The following is a 23,966-nucleotide window of genomic DNA, read 5'->3' as shown; positions in this document are numbered from 1 at the left end:
CCTCCACATGGTTTCTATAAACTCAGACTTATACCAAACGATAACTGTTTAAACCAAAGACACACGTTCAGATTCCCATGTTACTCAACATTCTTTAATATAAAGACAATAATCTCTATAGAACAATTCAGCCTTGATCAATCAGATATTGCTGCATTTTAATGCAGACAATAAAACTAAGCTCACATTGTTCCAACAAACTAAAAGAATGTCAAAGTTAATCTTCAGTTTGATGCTTTCCTGCGGTTTATTTCTGCACACGAAGCCTCATGTTGGTCTCAACCTGGAGCGTTTCCCGAGGTGCTCTGGTGGGCAGGTTAGAAGTAAAGCTCCCTCTGTTTGTAGAAACAGCTTGTCAGTAATGTGCATAAAGCAACTGTCAGTTTAAAAACGTGCTGAGAAGTTCTTTGAAAAACGGTCAAGACGGTGTATGTTGATGAAATGAGCAGAGAAAAGAAGCTGAGACTCTTTGTGATATTCTGCTGTAAGATCAGATCAGATCAGATCAGATCAGATCAGATCTGATCAGATCTCCCTGGAGGCTCTAGGAGATGACAGTGGAACCAGCCAGAGTGAAGCTGCGGGTTTACCTTATCGGACCTCTTGGTTTCCAATCAGCCATGACATGGTAACCAGGGGTCTGGTACAGTGTTGTTGCCCCGACCCATTGAGGAACGGACTCCTGGACCACTGAAGGTGTCAGCAGCAGAGCCTTGGTGTTCTGGATGTTCTGGTCGTGTCATCTATCTGATTCCCTCCCGCTTGTTGCTCTGTGGCCACACCATATCTCCATCCATGTTTTCATAAACTCCCCTTCACTTTCACTGGGCTGCTGCTGTGTTTTGTGGATCATTTCACCATTGCTTTGTTCCACCAGTGAGTGTTTTGGCTGTATTTGCCACTGCTGCAGCACTGTCGGATCACTTCCTGCTTCCTCCTGTTGACCAGCTTTCAACCCGCCTGGTGGAAGTTTTTACAATCGTGACTCTTCTTGATGAAAATGTTTATTATAGTTTGCAGGATCATCCCCACTTTGATAATGCTGCTGTTTGGAAATGTTCTGATCAAGTCGTCTTACCATCAATAGCAGATTCTCTCCAATCCCCACTCTACTAATAGATTACATACTGAAGAGATAATCCGGATTATTCCCCTTCACTGCTTCTAATGTTATGGCTGATTGAAGTTTCATACACTGATGCCCAGTGGAATTATTAAGATTGAGATCGTTTGGAATGTGGACTGTTGTGTTCCAGGAGGTTTTTACCTTCAACTTCTCACGGTAACAAGGCAGGTATGTCTTTGGTTGTGTTTTGGTTCTCCTTTGGAACATTGGAACGCCACTTTATTGGAGCATTTGTAGGGAAGCAGCATTAGTGGGACGAGCAGCAGAGCTGAGTATGAGGGTTCTGCGCTCCAGCTTCTCTGGTGGCTCAGACAGTTTGCAAAAGTACCAATTCATTTAAGAAAGAAGATTTATTGCTGAGTCATGAATCCAGCCACTGTCAGTCTGTCAGTGCTATGTTTAACCTGGATGACAGAGTACAGTAGGAGCAGTCTGGCTCCCCTGCAGGTGGATGGCAGGTGGAGGTCCTCCTCTCCAGATCAGCCCATTGTGCTTCATGATCCCTGTGAGAGAGTCGTGAGCCTCTTGGCTGGACCGCCTCGGTCTGAACAGCGCCTGCTTGCTGCAGGCGGCTCGCAGCCATGCCAGCTATGCAGATATGTGCACGTTGGTTTTAAACAGTAAACATTCCTGCTGAACTGGCGGCAGGGCGGCAGGGCGGCAGGGCGGCAGTGGGGTGTTGAAATGTGCCTAAATTTATGACCTGGAAGGACTAGCGGTCAGCATGAAGTGTGGCTCAGCTGCGCTGACTCATGCTCCGGAGGTCGAGGGGGATGAACCTGTGAACTAACACCATCAATGTTACTGTTGATGTCAAGTATAGGTTAAACTAATCCTGGGCTCAAACAGCACCGTCCTCTGGACCCGTCTGGTCCAGATCAGGACTCTGCAGCTCCTCTGCGGCGGCTCCATGAAGCCTCACCTCAGCCATCTCCCAGCCCAGAGCTTCATCACCTTTTTCCTTTTGGTTTTTCACACAGACTCTTGGCTCACAGTTCCAGAGTTTCATTCAAGTGTTTTCACTGCTGTCATCGTTTGATTTGTGGAGAGAAAGTGGAAGCTGTAGTGAAAGCAGAGAAATGGAAGAGACGACAACAGCTACAGAACACTTTGCTTAAGTTGCAAGTTCCAGTTTTGAATTAGTTTCTTGATTTTAAAAGTGGCTCCAGATGAAGAGGGTGGCCATGAAGCTTACAGATCTGTGCTTCAGGTCATGGAGCAGGCTTAAGAAGTCACCAGACTCCACAGTTCTGAAAATGTTAAAGGAAGGTTACAGTTGTGACCCTAGTCTTTAAATGAGAAAAGAAGAGTCTTCCTGGTGGGGTGTGCTGGAGGCCATTATTGAGGCTTTAGATGAACTGAAGTGGAAAACAAGGTCCTGCCAGCAGGGAGAAGTCCTTAAAACAAAAAAAGAATGGAGAAAACCTCTTTAAATCTTGATCTTTTCTGCTATAAATCTGCCCTTTTTCAGCTCTTCTGCTTTGACGTTCTCCTCAGGAAACTGTTCCATAGTGCCAGCTCTCACTGCTGCTCCATAGCAGCTCCTCTAGGGCAGGAGCAGCTGTGAGGAGCTCTTCATGTGTGGTTCACACGGCCCTGCGCTCTCCTACCTGTTCCTCCCAGATGTGGAAATGTTTGATCCAGGACTAATGAGCAACGCTGGTGTTGGTGAGGCTGAAGGTTGCTGGTTTCACTCCCTCGCCCCTGTGTTGTTGACAGAGATGCCACTTCCACCCACAGACACATGGCCCACGCCATTTTCTTTAAAGGTGACAAAAGGGATAACCAATTGTTTTTCTGTTTATCAGAGGTGACATGACCAGTGGCGCAAGGGGGCGAGGAGGCCCTGTGTTGCCATAGCTAAATATACATCCCTGACAGCTCCATAATAGGTTCCAGGAAGTTCAGTGGAAAATAAAAACAAAGCAACATTTCTAGCTGATTGGCTTTGAAAGGCCGTTTTTCCTTGCTGAATGGGAAAAATGTGGACTTCAGCATTCCATGGCCGTGATGCCAGTCGGATTGGATAGGCGCAGCCTTGCGTGTGCAGAACGAGCCTGTGAGGGAGACACACTGCACTGCAGAAACCAACTTTATGGGAAAGACTCTGTCTGCTGGTTTGAAAGAGGAACATGCACCTCTGTCAACACTATTGCCTCTTACAGAGTGTGTTACCCTGCAGGAGCTGCTCTTTCAACTCTTCACTTATTTACACTTTATTTACAGTCCAGTCCTTCTGGGTCCAGTCTAGTCCTGCTGCTGCTATAACGGCACTCCTAGGTTCTTATTGTTATGGGTTCGGGTTAGTTCAGTGTGAAGGGACCAGCAGTCATTTCTTTAAAAGTAACATGGCTGCTCCAGCCTGTGTTTGGAGTCACCTCTCAGTCCTCACCACGTCTGCAGCTTTCACCTCATTCAGCTGAACTTAATGTCCTTTAGGAGCTTACAGTGCTCATTGTCGCTGCAAGCAAACCTGCAGTTCTGGGCCTCACTTTGGTAATCTGAAGAAAATAAAGGGCGAATTAGGAATCCGTTTATTCCCTTTAAAGATATTCTGCAGTGGATCGGCTGGATTAAACAGGAGGGCTTCTGCTCCGATTTTCCCAGAGAAGTGAGACTTCAAAATGTGGTAGTTGTCCAGGAGGACATATTTAATCCTAATCCTAACCCTAACCCTTAACCCTTAACCCTTAACCCTTAACCCTTAACCCTTAACCCTAACCCTAAACCCTAAACCTTAACCCTTAACCCTTAACCCTAACCCTAACCTTAAGCCTAACCCTTAACCCTAAACCCTAACCCTAACCCTAACCTTAAGCCTAATCCTTAACCCTTAACCCTAACCCTTAACCCTAAACCCTAACCCTAAACCCTAACCCTAACCCTAACCTTAAGCCTAACCCTTAACCCTAAACCCTAACCCTAACCTTAAGCCTAACCCTTAACCCTAAACCCTAACCCTAACCTTAAGCCTAACCCTTAACCCTAACCCTAAACCCTAACCCTAAACCCTAACCCTAACCTTAAGCCTAACCCTTACAAAAGCTCGTATCACCTGTGTGAGGCAGGTTGAGGTATCTTGTCTGTGATTGGATCAGACACCTAAATGACGAGTTTATGAATGAAAAGCAGTGTTTCTAGGATTTTCCTGCTTTTTAAAAATCCTCCGCTGTGGAGTTCAGTGATTTGAACTTTATGAGCACAAAGATCTATTTGATCCACATGCTGAGCCTTCCAGCAGCTTTACTCATGTTTCTATGTAAGATCGTTATCTTAGATAAAGACGGATGAGAACGGGAGACTTTTCCTCTTATCTTCAATAGTTGATTTGATCTGCTCCACCTTTTGGGGTAGTTTGCTCCTGGACAGTTCCCAAAGCACTGGTAGTTTTCTCAGTGTCAGAACCTCATCATAGCTCTTCAGTAGTTTGCTCCTGGACAGTTCCCAAAGCACTGGTAGTTTTCTCAGTGTCAGAACCTCATCATAGCTCTTCAGTAGTTTGCTCCTGGACAGTTCCCAAAGCACTGGTAGTTTTCTCAGTGTCAGAACCTCATCATAGCTCTCCAGTAGTTTGCTCCTGGACAGTTCCCAAAGCACTGGTAGTTTTCTCAGTGTCAGAACCTCATCATAGCTCTTCAGTAGTTTGCTCCTGGACAGTTCCCAAAGCACTGGTAGTTTTCTCAGTGTCAGAACCTCATCATAGCTCTTCAGTAGTTTGCTCCTGGACAGTTCCCAAAGCACTGGTAGTTTTCTCAGTGTCAGAACCTCATCATAGCTCTTCAGTAGTTTGCTCCTGGACAGTTCCCAAAGCACTGGTAGTTTTCTCAGTGTCAGAACCTCATCATAGCTCTCCAGTAGTTTGCTCCTGGACAGTTCCCAAAGCACTGGTAGTTTTCTCAGTGTCAGAACCTCATCATAGCTCTCCAGTAGTTTGCTCCTGGACAGTTCCCAAAGCACTGGTAGTTTTCTCAGTGTCAGAACCTCATCATAGCTCTTCAGTAGTTTGCTCCTGGACAGTTCCCAAAGCACTGGTAGTTTTCTCAGTGTCAGAACCTCATCATAGCTCTCCAGTAGTTTGCTCCTGGACAGTTCCCAAAGCACTGGTAGTTTTCTCAGTGTCAGAACCTCATCATAGCTCTTCAGTAGTTTGCTCCTGGACAGTTCCCAAAGCACTGGTAGTTTTCTCAGTGTCAGAACCTCATCATAGCTCTTCAGTAGTTTGCTCCTGGACAGTTCCCAAAGCACTGGTAGTTTTCTCAGTGTCAGAACCTCATCATAGCTTTCCAGTAGTTTGCTCCTGGACAGTTCCCAAAGCACTGGTAGTTTTCTCAGTGTCAGAACCTCATCATAGCTCTCCAGTAGTTTGCTCCTGGACAGTTCCCAAAGCACTGGTAGTTTTCTCAGTGTCAGAACCTCATCATAGCTCTTCAGTAGTTTGCTCCTGGACAGTTCCCAAAGCACTGGTAGTTTTCTCAGTGTCAGAACCTCATCATAGCTCTTCAGTAGTTTGCTCCTGGACAGTTCCCAAAGCACTGGTAGTTTTCTCAGTGTCAGAACCTCATCATAGCTCTTCAGTAGTTTGCTCCTGGACAGTTCCCAAAGCACTGGTAGTTTTCTCAGTGTCAGAACCTCATCATAGCTCTTCGGTAGTTTGCTCCTGGACAGTTCCCAAAGCACTGGTAGTTTTCTCAGTGTCAGAACCTCATCATAGCTCTCCGGTAGTTTGCTTCAGGACAGTTCCCAAAGCACTGGTAGTTTTCTCAGTGTCAGAACCTCATCATAGCTCTTCAGTAGTTTACTCCTGGACAGTTCCCAAAGCACTGGTAGTTTTCTCAGTGTCAGAACCTCATCATAGCTCTTCAGTAGTTTGCTTCAGGTGAAGCAGCAGGTTGTCAGTGAAAGTAAACCAGTGAAACTCTTTTCTTGGTTTGGATTTAATCCTGGTTTTCTTACCAAGAATAGAGACGACAGAAACTCAATAATTCTCTATAGAGTCACTACAGAGGAGCAGTAGAGTCACTACAGAGGAGCAGTAGAGTCACTGCAGAGGAGCAGTAGAGTCACTACAGAGGAGCAGTAGAGTCACTACAGAGGAGCAGTAGAGTCACTACAGAGGAGCAGTAGAGTCACTACAGAGGAGGAGCAGTATAGTCACTGCAGAGGAACAGTAGAGTCACTACAGAGGAGGAGCAGTAGAGTCACTGCAGAGGAACAGTAGAGTCACTACAGAGGAGGAGCAGTAGAGTCACTGCAGAGGAGCAGTAGAGTCACTACAGAGGAGGAGCAGTAGAGTCACTACAGAGGAGCAGTAGAGTCACTACAGAGGAGCAGTAGAGTCACTACAGAGGAACATTAGAGTCACTACAGAGGAGCAGTAGAGTCACTACAGAGGAGCAGTAGAGTCACTACAGAGGAGGAGCAGTATAGTCACTGCAGAGGAACAGTAGAGTCACTACAGAGGAGGAGCAGTAGAGTCACTGCAGAGGAGCAATAGAGTCACTACAGCGGAGGAGCAGTAGAGTCACTGCAGAGGAGCAGTAGAGTCACTACAGAGGAGGAGCAGTAGAGTCACTACAGAGGAGCAGTAGAGTCACTGCAGAGGAGCAGTAGAGTCACTACAGAGGAGGAGCAGTAGAGTCACTACAGAGGAGCAGTAGAGTCACTACAGAGGAGGAGCAGTAGAGTCACTACAGAGGAGCAGTAGAGTCACTACAGAGGAACATTAGAGTCACTACAGAGGAGCAGTAGAGTCACTACAGAGGAGCAGTAGAGTCACTGCAGAGGAGGAGCAGTAGAGTCACTGCAGAGGAACAGTAGAGTCACTACAGAGGAGGAGCAGTAGAGTCACTACAGAGGAACAGTAGAGTCACTACAGAGGAGGAGCAGTAGAGTCACTGCAGAGGAGCAATAGAGTCACTACAGCGGAGGAGCAGTAGAGTCACTGCAGAGGAGCAGTAGAGTCACTACAGAGGAGGAGCAGTAGAGTCACTACAGAGGAGCAGTAGAGTCACTGCAGAGGAGCAGTAGAGTCACTACAGAGGAGCAGTAGAGTCACTACAGAGGAACATTAGAGTCACTACAGAGGAGCAGCAGAGTCACTACAGAGGAGCACTAGAGTCACTACAGAGGAGCACTAGAGTCACTACAGAGGAGGAGCAGTAGAGTCACTACAGAGGAGGAGCAGTAGAGTCACTACAGAGGAACATTAGAGTCACTACAGAGGAGCAGCCTGACCCTCACCCTCACCCCTCACCCTCACCCCTCACCCCTCACCCTCACCCTCACCCTCACCCTCACCCTCCACCCCTCACCCTCACCCCTCACCCTCACCCTCACCCCTCACCCCTCACCCTCACCCCTCACCCTCACCCTCACCCTCACCCTCACCCTAACTCGAACCCTCACCCCGGACCCTCACCCCTCACCCTCACCCCTCACCCTCACCCCTCACCCCTCACCCCTCACCCTCACCCTCACCCTCACCCTCACCCCGGACCCTCACCCTCACCCCTCACCCCTCACCCCTCACCCCTAACCCTCACCCTCACCCCTCACCCCTCACCCTCACCCCGGACCCTCACCCCTCACCCCTCACTCTGTGACCAGTGTTTACTGGAGCTATCTCCTCCTGCTGAAGGCGGAGGTGACGGAGTGAGGACCTTCAGTCTTTGTACTGTTGCTTTGTAACCAAAGGGAATGTCCAGCCACGGTGCTGGGTCCAACGTGTGGACAGGAGGTGTGTCCTCCATGTGCTCAGCTGTGGGACATTAGCTCACAGTATTTAGTGAGGAGGCACTCCAGCAGCTTGGTTTAGGATTACTGCACTCCTGGCAAACACACTAAAACACCCTGTGAGGAAATCGTGTTTGTACTCCTTTTTCACTCTTTTTGCCTCTCAAGTTTGGTCAAATTATGTGCTGAGAGATGTTTTATGACAAACAGCAAACCCAAGGGAGCAGCACTTTGTAGATCAGTGGAGCAGCTCTGCCATGTGAGCAGCGCTGAAGTGGCTCCTTTTTTCTCCTCTGCAGCCTCTCGGCTCCTCCTCCAGCAGACACGCTGGGACAAGGAAGGGAAGCTGGAGTTCATGGAGGCAGGAGAGCTGCTGTTCAACTCTTTCTACGCTTCACATGTTCTAGAAGTTGCACACTGAACATGTTTTCAGGCAGTTTGCAGTTCAGTCACTATTTTTGTGACATGTTGTTGTATGGCCCAGCTCTGAGTCCAGTCAGAAAGCCGCCGGTACCACCTTGTGGGACTGGATTTGTCCTGGATGCATTAGTTTGACCTGGTCTTACCGTTCAGATGTTCACACACAGGTGTGGAGGTTGTGCTTTGCTTGCCCTCCTTGCCTGACTCCCTGCTGGTCTTGAGTTTCCCTGAAGTCCAGGGTCAGGTCCAGTATGGCAGACACGCAGTCCCCCCAGGGGAGTCATTTAGCACAGTTGTCGCCTTGGTCTGCTAAGCCACCCCGGGACATCTCCAACCACTCCAGTGCCCCGGTGGGGATAAACCCGATAGGCTTTAGTGTTTCCCTTCATGGAGCCTGTGTGCCATCAACCGTCAGAATGTCTGCTGGAAGCCTCTGTTGTTCCACAGTCACCACGTGTCACCATGGAGAGGGCTGCCTGCTGCATATGGAGGGCTTACATGTACTCTGCTGTACTTGCATGTATTTTCAATAAGGAGCTGACAGTAAATCATCACATTGGACAAAACGTCTTTCTGCTCTCTTAAAGTAAGTGCACACTCTTGGTGACACATCAGATCTTCTTGAAAGGTTCAGGCCCACGTTATGAGACTTCTGTGGTGTGGGACGCAGGACAGTAATAACAACTCTTCGTCTAGTGTAATGGTGCTAACCTGGGCTGGTGAGCAGGCCTCGTTTACTGTCTGTCTGTCTGTCTGTCTGTCTGTCTGTCTGTCTGTCTGTCTGTCTGTGTCTCTGTGTCTCTGTCTGTCCCTGTGTCTCTGTGTGTCCCTGTGTCTCTGTCTGTCTGTGTCCCTTTGTCTTTGTCTGTGTCTCTGTGTGTCCCTGTGTCTCTGTGTGTCCCTATGTCTCTGTGTCTGTCTTTGTCTCTGTGTCTGTCTGTGTCTCTGTGTGTCTGTGTGTCCCTGTGTCTCTGTGTCTGTCTGTGTCTCTGTGTGTCCCTGTGTCTCTGTGTGTCCCTGTGTCTCTGTGTCTGTCTTTGTCTCTGTGTCTGTCTGTGTCTGTCTGTGTCTCTGTGTCTCTGTCTGTCCCTGTGTCTCTGTGTCTGTGCGTGTGTGTTCCTCCTGTCCAGTCTCTTGCTCTAGTGGAGCTGTTGGCTTCTATTCAATTCAACTTTATTCGTCCTGTACAGCACCAAATCCAACACAGTTCTGTCAGTTAGCAGCGCCTGCCTGCCCAGTAGCTGACTAGCTGCCTGCCACCAGAGCACATAGAAGTAGTCCCTTCGAACCAGCCAGCCCTTCAGCCCAGGGTAAACTGAAACAGTCCAGATTAGCATTAATCCCTCCTAATGCTGAGGCTCATAATGTAGTCATTAGGTGACTTGACACTAAGCCATTCCACCTAACTGCTGCGATTTATTAAACACACACAGAGGATTTGCTGTCAGTGTCGGCTGGGTATGAAGCGAGCATCCCTTCTAAATACTCAGCTCTCAGCCTATTAATGCTGATGAGCTGTGCTGGGACTACTTTCATTCAAATGAAGGGTTCACCCACTCAGGGAGGAGTCACACCAGTCTCTCTCACTCCTCTCTACCAGCATACCTTGACTTTCTCACTGTGTTTTGTCAGTTCAATCAGTCTGTTCCATTAAAAACTGCACAGTTGGGCATCATGACATTCACATCTTTAATAGTCAGGCATTGCCTCTTTTGGAAATTCAAGAATGCACCATGTTGTAGTGACTGGCTGACTGATGTCTTGTCCTTGGTCAAATTAGAAAGAACCCAGTACTGACGGATTGGTTGGAACATGGCATCTTGTTTAGTCTTATTTTGCTTCATTGAAGGCTCTGGCCCTGACTAATCCCTCCCTCTCTTCTCCTATCAAGTTTGGTTTTTAGTGGGTTGGTCACTTCCTTCTACTAAGTCTACTACTATAGGTCTATGATCATTCTGTGTTGAAAAAACCCTCCAACACAATATGAAAAGGCAGCATTCCCTGTGAACAGAGAGAACACCTTCCTCCTCCTACGTCACTTCCTCATTCCTCCCCAGCCTCCGGCCTCCATCAGGGGGGTCGCTTGTCAACTGTACAACATTCTAAAAAGAGTGAATTCATTGGCTTCCACCTCACACCATGTTGGGAGGAGTCTTAATACACTTCACCTGTGTGTGTGTGTGTGTGTGTGTGTGTGTGTGTGTGTGTGTGTGTGTGTGTGTGTGTGTGTGTGTGTGTGTGTGTGTGTGTGTGTGTGTGTGTGTGTGTGTGTGTGTGTGTGTGTGTGTTGTCTGCTGAGTCGTCCTGTACACTGCCTGCTCTCTGGAATCTCTCCCACCCATGAGAATGCCATTAGTGAGGAGCTGAAGGAGTGCAGCAGGTGAAACAAATAAGAACACACACACACACACACACACACACACACACACACACACACACACACACACACACACACACACACACACACACACACACACACACACACACAGAGTCTCACTGGCTTCCTGTTCCGTCGTTGTTTTGGATTGTTTACTTTAATCTTTCTGAAGTAGTGTCATTACTTATGGACCAATTACAACAACACAGTTACATTTCATGTCAAAATGATTAACCTCCCCTTCCTGGACTTCCTAACCCATCCTCCTAGAACCCACCAAACTAACCCATCCACAGATAAGAGAAGGTTCTACTAGTTACTAGGCTGGACCCACAGCTTTGGAGAGTTGCAGCCGATCCGGTCATTCTCATTTGATCATACCATTTTCTACAGAACAGGGGTAAAGGTCTGGTTTGGGTGGCCCTCCTGAAGAAGCCCTCAGGGGGACTTGGTTCTGGTGTGTAGGTGTGATCCATTTGGACCACTCTTATTTTCCTCCTGTCTTCATCCGTCCGTCAGTGTTCTTCACAAACTTATCCTCTCGTCTTCTACGTGGCTGTTTCCTCACAGTACACACACACACACACACACACACACACACCCACACCCACACACACACACACACACACACACACACACACACACACACACACACACACACACACACACACACACAGACAGCATCTTAACAAGACGGCCTGACATTGGGACGGGGACGTGGAGGAGGATGGGATGGAAATTGTCTGTTTGTTTTTCTGGAAATAGAGGTGATAATACAAGGCTGCCTGCTCTGAAGGGCACCTCGCCGCGACACCTCCAGCAAACACTTCTGCATGGAAATGAAACCACGGCTGCATGTCTGCTGCAGCGGGTCAACTGGAGAAATGTTTAAAGAGGTGACGTGTTGTCAGCTCCAGTGAAGGACAAAGATATTTCACCAGGAAGGAAAACTCACAAGGGGAAGCTTCCCTAACCCAGCTCAGGCCGTCTGGAGCCGTTCCCACCAGAGGAGCACCAGAGGAGCACCAGAGGAGCACCAGAGGAGCACCAGAGGAGCACCAGAGGAGCACCAGAGGAGCACCTTTTACACACTTTACATCAAACAAAGAGTCTGGAGGCGCCAGAGACCACAGACTCGTACAACTCAAGTTGGATTAGCCAAACAAAGCTTCATATTCCATTTATTAGTAGAAGAACTTCAATTAGGAAGCACTTTTATTCTTTGGATACTTGTTAAGTACATTTTCTTCTTTCTTTTTAGTCTCTGCCATTTTCAGACCTTTTGACTATTTCAGCTGTCTTCACTTCCTTGGAGCTGTTTTTAACCATTATGAGCTGCCTGAGCCATGTCCAGCTCCTTTCTATCCCTGTTAGCTTTACTACGTGTGTTTTTACATTCAGTATATGAGGTTGGATGTTTCCTTCCATCTGATTCTGAGAAACCTCCTGGAGCCAGCACTGAGGCTGAGCAGTTGCATGTCACGGTTTGCAGAGCACTTCTCTGAAACGCCACACCGTGAGGCCCAAACATTGCTTTTAATTCAGCATGATAAAACATCCGTTATTTATAAGTGGACTGAGCGTAAAGTATGCCCATCCATCACAGAGGGACAGCAGGCTGGGAAACACATTAAGTGCAAGCTGGGGCCCGGCCAGCCCGCTGCTGGAATAATGTGTCCTCTGTGTGAAGTATGCAGCATAGAAACCAGTTTCTGTACAGGATAACAGGTGCAGCAGCACAGTGGCTGGCACGCTGCACATCAGGAAAGGCTTGCTAATGAAGTCATGCTGTTTCAATGCACCTGCTCCACTTTTTAAGGTAAAACTCCGTCCTGCTGAAAGGAGTACTCTCAGATTTATAGCTCACTGCAGTTTGACCAGTGTTTTATTGAAGATTGTGTAGAGCTCTGCATATGTTTTACCTCCTGGCAGAAACACAGGTCCATATCTGTTGTCCCCATGCTCAATCACGGAGTGTTTTCATGCTTCCTTTTGAAAGGATGTCCTCAAAGTCCCATGAGCTGGGATCATTTCACCACTCCTGTCAGAGCAGACAGGTATGCACACCGACACATCATTGGCTGCTGAGCTGACGTATCGGTGGAGCCGCCATCTTGTACAGTCCCCTCATGTGTGCTGTTTGAAACCACCTCGGTGTGTTGTGGTCTATAAAGACCTCAAACAGCAGCACCCGATGCCTCTCTGACCTCCTATGTTCACACCACCACACTTCTAAAGAAAACTAAGGTCAGTCTTACACTCAGACCAAGAGAGTAATATGGTTCTGCTCTTACAGTCTACTTTAAACATGGGTCCCCTGAACTTCTTATGAAATGCTTTACCTTATTAAAGGAGCACTGCACTCTAAAAGCAGATTAGTTGTAATTATTGTTGGTAAAACAACCGTGATCTGTGTGACGGTGCTCAGACTGAGACCCCCCAACCCGGAGACGGATCAGCTGGAGAAAATGGATGGACGTACAGTGCATTATGTGTCCTTGCTGTGCATTCTTGAAGCCACAATAAGGTTAATCCCAGTAATCTCAGGATTAATCCTGCTTGTAGATGTTATTGGTTTGACTGCACTGAAGCTCTCCAGGCTGCTCTCCATGTTTAGACTCTGCAGGACGTCTTCTCTGAGCTGCAGGCTGCTTTTTAAACTCCAGGCTTAATTGAAGGAATGGCATGTGGGCTGGTGTATTCAACTACTTCACTAAGTCATGGTGTTTGGTTTAGTATGTTTAAGTCAAGTGAAGCACCTCTGACTCTGTGATCGATGCCTCAGCATTGCTAACATTTTCTTTTCCCTTCAACTGAGTGCTGGAGTGCTTCTGTAAATACAAATGCAAACTGAATTCCATGTGGCCCTTAAGGAAATGCTCTCCAACAGTAGCCATTACAGCCGTCCTCCAAGCATTTGGAAAAGTTTTAATTTCTCCGGGGCTTTCAAATTGCCTGTTTAGGTTGCGCAGAAGCATTGTTCCAAGCATCTGTAAAATACCACTGTGGCCCCATGAAATGACCATATGGAGCTCCATAGCATTGTTCCACCCTAATTGCCCCCTTCTACAAGTGTCAATTTCTTCCAGGAGAATAGAAGGGACTGAGGAGGGCAGAGAGGAATCAACTGAGAGGGGGAGGGGGAGGGGGGAGGAGAGCTCAGGTTGATCAAACTTCAGACAGATGGATCAGAGTACTGTCGTGCAGGACTTTGTTCAGCAGATGAGCAGCAGAACTCTCCCTGGATTTCATTTAGCCTTGCAGGTCTTGTTAAAGCTTCGCCTCTCCTCAGCACGGCCGGCCTCGGCGGTGCGACCAGGGACCAACACTCTTCATTTTAGGTCCAGATCAATAACCATCAGTGTTTGGTTTTGGGCCACTGCGTCGGTCAAAGAGAGGGATTCACCCCCCCACCCCCCCACCCAACGCTGCTGCTCCCCCTACATGGTGTTACTGTGTTCAGTCCATTTTGCTGAGAGCCTGCCAACTGTGTCGGAGTGACACACACACACACACACACACACACAATGACTATGCCGCTGAACTTTTCACAACCCTCTAAACCAGTCAGTACCTGAAATGATTTTCATCTACACACCAAGTGTAGTATAACTGTCATGCTGTCATTCATCCCCCCACCACTAGTCGGAGCTGCAGAGCATCAGACGACAGGCCTTTGCCAACACTTTGGATATTAACCTGCACCGACCTGCTGCTGCTAGCGAGCCACGCTGCTGCTAGCGAGCCACGCTGCTGCTAGCGAGCCACGCTGCTGCTAGCGAGCCACGCTGCTGCTAGCGAGCCACGCTGCTGCTAGCGAGCCACGCCGCTGCTGGCAAGCCACGCCGCTGCTGGCGAGCCACGCCGCTGCTGGGGAGCCACGCTGCTGCTGGCGAGCCACGCTGCTGCTAGCGAGCCACGCCGCTGCTAGCGAGCCACGCTGCTGCTAGCTAGCCAGGCTCAGGCTGGTTGTCCATGTTGAAGGTCTGAGAAGAACCAGCGATCATCTCCTCAAGCAGCTCAAAGATCTGCTTCACTTCACTGGTGGAACCTTTAGAGCTTCAGGAGCTTTCTGGAAGTCTGAGACACACTGCAGGGACTATGCTAATGCTAACCTCCAAGGTCTTGCAGGGACAATGCTAAATGCTAAGCTCCAGAGTCCTGCAGGGACAATGCTAAATGCTAAGCTCCAGAGTCCTGCAGGGACAATGCTAAATGCTAACTTTCAGAGTCCTGCAGGGACAATGCTAAATGCTAACCTCCAAGGTCTTGCAGGGACAATGCTAAATGCTAAGCTCCAGAGTCCTGCAGGGACAATGCTAAATGCTAAGCTCCAGAGTCCTGCAGGGACAATGCTAAATGCTAAGCTCCAGACTCCTGCAGGGACAATGCTAAATGCTAAGCTCCAGAGTCCTGCAGGAACAATGCTAAATGCTAAGCTCCAGAGTCCTGCAGGGACTATGCTAAATGCTAAGCTCCAGAGTCCTCTGGAGGATAGCATTAGAGGTTAGCCTCTAACTTCAGCAGACGTTAACATTTGATCGTTGACTCTTTAATGGCTGTCGACACAAAAACAGTGACTTTTCTGTTAAACCTGTGAAATGTCGTATCCAACTGCAAACAAAATGATTTGTATGGAGCCGGAGCTCCTCTGTCTGCGCTTGCCTTGCCTCCCTTTGTTATTGATTTATTTTATTTTAAGAGAGCGGCGGCAGTGGTGCCGCTGCTTCTCAGCTCCAGTACCTTGTACTTGTACTAGCAGTCTGTGCAACACACCAAGGCAGAAGTACAGGGCTTAGGACCTCCATCTTCTGAGGACCCCTAATGTGGGACTGAACCAGGATGCAAGGCAAAGTGACTGAGATCTTAAGAAACAGTGTCGTGGAAAGAGACAGAGGTGCTAACTAGACTAAGAAATACCAGGTCTGTTCCTGGGTCCTGTCACGGACAACCAGATCGATCTGCTCATGCTGAGACTGAACCTCAACAAGCTCACTGAGACCTGCTGAACCACACCAGGCCCGACTCCGGATCACCTGGACCCACCACTGTTCTTCTGTGCTGAGCGTGATCGGCTGTCAGGGAAAAGACATGTGGAATGGTTGAGTGGGCGGAGCCACATCAGTGATTGGACATTAACTAGAGGGGGGGGCTGTGGTGCAGCAGGCCTGTGGACTGGACAGACACACTCAGTGGCCCGCAAAGCATCAATGCTCAATAATTAGCAAAACTGAACAAACTCCGTCGATAAGGTGTGAACTGAAAGGTTGAATGGGCACAGGAACCTTTGTAGTTCTGAGTGAAGTCCCTGGAACCTTCAATGAAAACGGGTCTTCCACAGATCCAGTGTCTGTGTGTTTGGGGTGGAGATGATGTGATTCCAGTGCTCCTCCTGTTTTGTCCTCCTGGTGTCAACAATCAGGTGCAGCCCACAGTCATCTCCTGTGGTTCCTCCATGTGTTCTAAGCCTTTTCTGCTCCACTGCCAATACATGTGCATGTGTTAAAGATGGCTGCTCTTCTGAAGAGAGCCGGCCTCATCCTGAGGTGCTCTCCTGGGGGGCCGAAGTTCACCCCCCTTCCTTGCCGGGGTCATTTAGAGAGGTAATCCACACACGGCTGGATACTCTCACTGCAGCTCGGAGCAGAACCATGGGGCCCTGGCGTGGTAAAGGTAGATGGGATTAGGCTCATGGTGCATCCTAATGGGCTCATTTCACAAGCCTTTCTTTCTTTTTCTTTTTTCAACCAATTAAGCTTAACTGGACTCAGACTTGTACGCACTCTCAAGTCAGCAAACCCAGCCCTGAGATGACAACATGCCCGGCTGGGTGAAGCTCTTTAATCCTGCAGGTTTTTATCTTTTGGTCTTACTTTGGTCAATGTCAGCCAGAGGTCAACCTGGTTAGAGAATGATTGCTCCAGCATGGCTGCAGCCGTCGTTCTTTCTTTCACAAGCCCTGGCGATGGAGTGGAGCAGCAGAGCCTGTATTTAGACTTTATTTAAGAAGATTGCTGGTGGCCACAGGCGGACCGCTGCCGTCAGCCCCGTGTTCACCGATGGCCAGCCGGATCAATACAACACAATTGAGTTTTCCAATCTGTGGTCTTTGGGAACGCAGCCATAGTACTTACAGGGTGATCGCCTCTGATGAAGTCTTCATCAGGATCTATTGACAGATTCATTTGAGCACCCCTCTTCCAGCCTCACGACATGTTTTTTCACACTGTAAAGTAATGGGACACTAAACCCCCTTTAAAAGTTTTCAGGACACATCAAACAGCACGTATCTCACTCTGCTGCTGACTCTGCCTCTGGGGTGCTTCCTTCCTCCCTTTTCACATACACTTCATCTTCCATGCTTATTTTCTGTTGCTAAATTTACACCCTGGCTCACCCTTCACCCTCCAAACCAAAACTCAAGCAAGATTTCACGTTGAACCAGGATTGAAATCAAAGCCCTGATGAAAGCAGGAGATTTGCTTTTCAAACAGATCCTACATGTGAGCCGGCAGCCGATACAGAGGCTGTGAACATGTGGGGAGTGATTTCAGATTTGATTTCTAAACAAGCCGATTGGATATCTCAGCTGATGCTTGGCGGTCACATGTGTCCTTTGGAACATTGGTGGGACGCTCTGCTCGGTGTGTTTGAAGTGGACCTTGTTTTTCCTTCTCTGGAGCCTTAATCCTGGAGGGGTTGCTGTGGCCAGCACTCCTCTGGCACAACATTTCACAGCGCCATGCGTGACTCCCACAATTTCCCCCTTGTTATTGTACCTGTTTGGTATTGTTGCTTCCCCTCGTGACCCGGTGCTCCTGAGGAACTCTGGAAGTTTCTTCAGAAACACACTGAACTGAAGTTTCCTCCTCAAGAAATAAAAACACTGCTGATAATTTGAAACGGAGCGTGTACGCCACCGGGCCCGTTTGAAACGGAGCGTGTACGCCACCGGGCCCGTTTGAAACGGAGCGTGTACGCCACCGGGCCCGTTTGAAACGGAGCGTGTACGCCACCGGGCCCGTTTGAAACGGAGCGTGTACGCCACCGGGCCCGTTCAAAACGGAGCGTGTACGGCACCGGGCCCGTTTGAAACCTGTACGCCACCGGGCCAGTTGGAAACGGAGCCTGTACGGCACCGGGCCCGTTTGAAACGGAGCGTGTACGGCACCGGGCCCGTTTGAAACCTGTACGCCACCGGGCCGGTTGGAAACGTGTACGGCACCGGGCCCGTTTGAAACGTGTACGGCACCGGGCCGGTTGGAAACGTGTACGGCACCGGGCCCGTTTGAAACGTGTATGCCACCGGGCCCGTTTGAAACGTGTACGCCACCGGGCCGGTTGGAAACGTGTACGGCACCGGGCCGGTTGGAAACAACGGGTTCCAAATGGAGCAGAATGCAGAAGTAAACTCATTTATCATTACATGACATGATGTAACAAACTAAAGTGTGTGTGTGTGTGTGTGTGTGTGTGTGTGTGTGTGTGTGTGTGTGTGTGTGTGTGTGTGTGTGTGTGTGTGTGTGTGTGTGTGTGTGTGTGTGTGTGTGTGTGTGTGTGTGTGTGTTCTTTCTCCTCCAGAACTATCTGACGTTGAACCCAACGTTTTCCTGCGTCCTTTCCTGGAGGTGGTTCGCTCTGAGGACACCACCGGACCAATCACAGGCCTCGCTCTCACCTCAGTCAACAAGTTCCTGTCATATGGTCTCATTGGTAAGACAAGCTCACATTTCATCTCACGCTGATACAAACCAGAACTCTGAACCCGACCAGAACTAGTTCTCTTGTTATCTGTCAGAGTTCACAAACTCCCTGTGACGTTCAAAGTGCTGAATATAGTATGTTTGTCTTCACACTGGTTTAGACTGGTGAGGGTGAATATACCTCATACTGAATACCTCATACTGAATACTGAATACTGAATACTGAATACACCTCTTACTGAATACACCTCCTACTGAATACTGAATACTGAATACTGAATACACCTCTTACTGAATACACCTCCTACTGAATACTGAATACTGAATACTGAATACCTCCTACTGAATACTGAATACTGAATACTGAATACACCTCTTACTGAATACACCTCCTACTGAATACACCTCCTACTGAATACACCTCATACTGAATACACCTCATACTGAATACCTCCTACTGAATACACCTCCTACTGAATATACCTCATAATGAATACTGAATACTGAATACTGAATACACCTCCTACTGAATACTGAATACTGAATACTGAATACACCTCTTACTGAATACACCTCCTACTGAATACACCTCTTACTGAATACACCTCCTACTGAATACACCTCTTACTGAATACACCTCCTACTGAATACTGAATACTGAATACTGAATACACCTCCTGAATACTGAATACACCTCCTACTGAATACACCTCCTACTGAATACACCTCCTACTGAATACTGAATACCTCATACTGAATACACCTCCTACTGAATACACCTCCTACTGAATACACCTCCTACTGAATACTGAATACACCTCCTACTGAATACACCTCCTACTGAATACACCTACTGAATACACCTCCTACTGAATACACCTTCTACTGAATACACCTCATACTGAATACACCTCCTACTGAATACACCTCCTACTGAATACACCTCCTACTGAATACTGAATACATCTCCTACTGAATACACCTCCTACTGAATACTGAATACATCTCCTACTGAATACACCTCCTACTGAATACACCTCATACTGAATACACCTCCTACTGAATACACCTCCTACTGAATACTGAATACATCTCCTACTGAATACACCTCCTACTGAATACACCTCCTACTGAATACTGAATACATCTCCTACTGAATACACCTCCTACTGAATACACCTACTGAATACACCTCCTACTGAATACACCTACTGAATACACCTCCTACTGAATACACCTCCTACTGAATACTGAATACACCTCCTACTGAATACACCTCCTACTGAATACACCTACTGAATACACCTCCTACTGAATACACCTCCTACTGAATACTGAATACACCTCCTACTGAATACACCACATACTGAATACACCTCCTACTGAATACACCTCCTACTGAATACACCTCCTACTTAAAAATGACGTTTATGCGAATGTCTCTTGAGAATATAAACTTAGAATAACTCCTGCTAATGTTGAGATAGTGTTTTCTGAGCATTTCCTTCATTTCCGGTGAGTTGAGCCGTCTCAGATGATCATGCTGCTCATGCTGCTCATGCTGATCATGCTGATCATGCTGCTCATGCTGATCATGCTGATCATGCTGATCATGCTGCTCATGCTGATCATGCTGCTCATGCTGCTCATGCTGATCATGCTGCTCATGCTGCTCATACTGCTCATACTGCTCATGCTGATCATGCTGATCATGCTGCTCATGCTGATCATGCTGATCATGCTGATCATACTGCTCATGCTGCTCATGCTGATCATGCTGATCATGCTGCTCATACTGCTCATACTGCTCATGCTGATCATGCTGCTCATGCTGCTCATGCTGCTCATGCTGATCATGCTGCTCATGCTGATCTATTACAGAGGCTGTTCGGTGCCCTGGTGGTTGCTTTGTTATGCACACAGTGAAAACTGCAGTTCAGTGGTATCCACATTTTGATATGTTCCCAGGTATACAGTATTACTGTCACTCATTAGGAATCACCTTAAGTCCACACCGATTACTCCTTCAAACATAAATCTCTCATTAAAACAATATCAGTACATTTCACTGTATTACACAGTAAATAGTATGAAGAGTCGTTACACAAAATAATCTACCTTTAGTTAATGAAGTGATGAGACAGAGCCTCTCCTCATATGCTTTACTCACCAGTGTGTGACTTGTCTGTAGTTTCTACAGAGCTCAGACCAGAAATATAGATCGATAGATAATCAATCAATCAATCAGCAGCAGCAGCAGCAGCGATGTGCACGTTGGTGAAACACTGCTCTATTCATGGCACTCTGGCAGTCCAGTTGTCTGTAGCTCTACAGACCACTGGACGTCCTGGACGTCTGGAGTCTCTCTGAAGACGAGCTGGTATCTTCTGTTTCACTTCAAGTACTGAGCTGCACGTGATGACGTCACATCCAAAAACTGGATTAACGCTCATCTCCACAAATCCCTCTGAAAACAAGCCTTTTATCTTGCTGATAGTTTTACATTGAAAAGTCAACCCCGCACACAGAAGGGTTGGACAAACACCCATTATTTAGGCATTAAAGGATCTATATTGACCAATAGATTTGGCCCCTAGAGGCTTGTATGTGCAGCAGATAGTTTTTTTAACGATGGTCATGAAACTGATCCCGCTGATATTTTAGATGCTGCGGGACGTCTTAATAACGGTTCTGGCCCAACTGTAGTGTAAATAAAGGGAGATAGGAACCTCCTCCCAGAGAGGCTCCCTGTGGGGCAGGGCTTCAGCCAGGCATTAGTTGATGTCCTGATATCAAGGTAGATAGAAGCCACATTTAGAGTGCAGGTAGCCATCAGGTGAACCTGGTCCAGTCTGGTCTCACTGTGTCCATGTGGTCCCAGTGGTTGGACCCAGTTTCTCCTCTTTGACTGGGTTGGTGTTGCTGCTCATCGTGGGCTCCGCTCCGTCAGGAACATCAGGAATGTCCTGCTCTCGTACTGGATGCAGAGACAGAGACAGAGACTGGTGCTGGAACTCAGACAGGACTGCTTGTCCTCGTTAGCCTCAGCACACAAATATGGACCAGTTGTTCTGCTCAGTGTGAATGAATGTGCAGGACCAGATGTTGACTGGAGCGTCGGGTCCATGTCACCGTGCTGTCAAAACAGCTGCTCAACACAATAAGAGCCTCATATCTCACAAAAACCTGAAAAAACTACACGCTTTTACAAATCCTATTTCAGGCCCCTTTAAATGAACAATATGGAATATTTCCATCTCTAGAATATAAAACCAGCCTATGACCAAGCAATCATCTTAACATCACCCCGGTGAATAAGTAGTCATTTATCAATACATGGACACCCTTACACACTTAGAATACCTGTAACTAATTAAAGTGTGTGTGTGTGTGTGTGTGTGTGTGTGTGTGTGTGTGTGTGTGTGTGTGTGTGTGTGTGTGTGTGTGTGTGTGTGTGTGTGTGTGTGTGTGTGTGTGTGTGTGTGTGTGTGTGTGTGTGTGTGTGTGTGTGTGTGTGTGTGTGTGTGTGTGTGTGTGTGTGTGTTACCACAATTCAGAACTCCTAGAGCTCAATACTGCCCCCTAATGAAGGATGTTGGTGTTGCCTGGTTGTAGTTTGTTGGAATCATTGAACACAATAACTGTAGAGGTGTAGATGGAGGTGGAGGTGGAGATGTAGATGGAGGTGGAGATGTAGATGGAGGTGGAGGTGGAGGTGGAGATGTTCAGAAACAGATGAGGATTAGAGAAACAGCAGACCTTCATTGGACGACAGTATAAAGTCAGGACGGTCATGTCACACAGAAACACACTGTGTGGAGATGCTTTACACACACACACACACACACACACACACACACACACACACACACACACACACACACACACACACACACACACACATATGTATGTTCGACCAGCCTCAGTGTAAGCTCTCTCCTCTGCTTGTTTTCACGAGTTGAACATCCATCCATTTTACCCCATGGGGGTCTGGCAGAGAGGGGTAGTAGTAGTATAGTGGTGGGGGGGGTTTGGTGGTGGTGATAGGGGGGTCTTGAAGGGGGGGGTTATGGTGGTGGTAGGGGGATCTTTAAGGGGGGGTTATGGTGGTGGTGAGGGGATCTGGAAGGGGGCGGGGGGTTATGGTGGTGGTGAGGGGATCTTTAAGGGGGGGTTATGGTGGTGGTGAGGGGATCTGGAAGGGGGCGGGGGGTTTTGGTGGTGGTGAGGGGATCTTTAAGGGGGGGTTATGGTGGTGGTAGGGGAATCTGGAAGGGCGAGGGGTTATGGTGGTGGTGATAGGGGGGTCTTGAAGGGGGGGGGGGTTATGGTGGTGGTAGGGGGATCTTTAAGGGGGGGTTATGGTGGTGGTGAGGGGATCTGGAAGGGGGCGGGGGGTTTTGGTGGTGGTGAGGGGATCTGGAAGGGGGCGGGGGGTTATGGTGGTGGTGAGGGGATCTGGAAGGGGGCGGGGGGTTATGGTGGTGGTAGGGGGATCATTAAGGGGGGGTTATGGTGGTGGTAGGGGAATCTGGAAGGGCGAGGGGTTATGGTGGTGGTGATAGGGGGGTCTTGAAGGGGGGGGGGTTATGGTGGTGGTAGGGGGATCTTTAAGGGGGGGTTATGGTGGTGGTGAGGGGATCTGGAAGGGGGCGGGGGGTTTTGGTGGTGGTGAGGGGATCTGGAAGGGGGCAGGGGGTTATGGTGGTGGTGAGGGGATCTGGAAGGGGGCGGGGGGTTATGGTGGTGGTAGGGGGATCATTAAGGGGGGGTTATGGTGGTGGTAGGGGAATCTGGAAGGGCGAGGGGTTATGGTGGTGGTGATAGGGGGGTCTTGAAGGGGGGGGGGGGTTATGGTGGTGGTAGGGGGATCTTTAAGGGGGGGTTATGGTGGTGGTGAGGGGATCTGGAAGGGGGCGGGGGGTTTTGGTGGTGGTGAGGGGATCTGGAAGGGGGCGGGGGGTTATGGTGGTGGTGGTAGGGGGATCCTTTAGAGCGGGGGGTTATGGTGGTGGTGAGGGGATCTGGAAGGGGGCGGGGGGTTATGGTGGTGGTGGTAGGGGGATCCTTAAGAGCGGGGGGTTATGGTGGTGGTAGGGGGATCTTTAAGGGGGGGTTATGGTGGTGGTGAGGGGATCCTTAAGAGCGGGGGGTTATGGTGGTGGTGGGAACTGGAAGGGCGGGGGGTAATGGGGGTGGGGGGATCTTTAAGGGCGGGGGGTAATGGTGGTGGGGTGGGGGGCTTTAAGCCCACATTAAGGAATGCCAGTTGAAAGAGCACTGAAACTTGAGGCGAGTGTGTGAGAAGCTGGACTTTGTGCTGACGGTGCAGGACAGCGTGGTAAAGACAGTGGTATTGTCTTGTCTCCAGTCACAGCTGCTTCACACTGAACATTTAAAACCCAGGTTCTTCAAGCTGGACCCAAACCTTCTGGATCGGAATCGGCAGCTTTGATGGGAGGTTCAGTTTGTGCAGGATATCAAAACCAGACCAATACTCACACAGTGAAGAGTACTGCGCTCTGGATTAATATCCAGTGGAACAGCTACGTTTGGTGGTTGAGGAATAACAAACCTCCAAAATAAAACTCCACTACGGTCCTGAACA

The 23,966-nt window shown here is 48.5% G+C and overlaps 1 protein-coding gene across 3 annotated transcripts in view; it reads left to right on the top strand.

Annotated features, from left to right (window-relative positions):
• Window positions 1-23,966, top strand: part of gbf1 (golgi brefeldin A resistant guanine nucleotide exchange factor 1) — a 142,566-nt gene that overhangs the window by 35,189 nt on the left and 83,411 nt on the right. For 2 of the 3 annotated variants that reach the window (XM_080493903.1, XM_080493902.1), the window contains exon 4: window positions 18,237-18,368. The exons of the other annotated variant lie outside the window; for it this stretch is intronic. In XM_080493903.1, coding sequence (XP_080350029.1) covers window positions 18,237-18,368 — 132 coding nt within the window. The remainder of the gene's footprint in view (window positions 1-18,236; window positions 18,369-23,966) is intronic. 3 annotated transcript variants of the gene reach the window in all.

The sequence above is a fragment of the Lipophrys pholis genome (assembly GCF_963383615.2).
Source record: "Lipophrys pholis genome assembly, contig: SCAFFOLD_28, whole genome shotgun sequence".
NCBI classification, from domain to species: Eukaryota; Metazoa; Chordata; class Actinopteri; order Blenniiformes; family Blenniidae; genus Lipophrys; species Lipophrys pholis.
The sequence above is the reverse complement of the archived record's forward strand: the minus strand, read 5'-3'. Positions and strand labels throughout refer to the sequence as shown.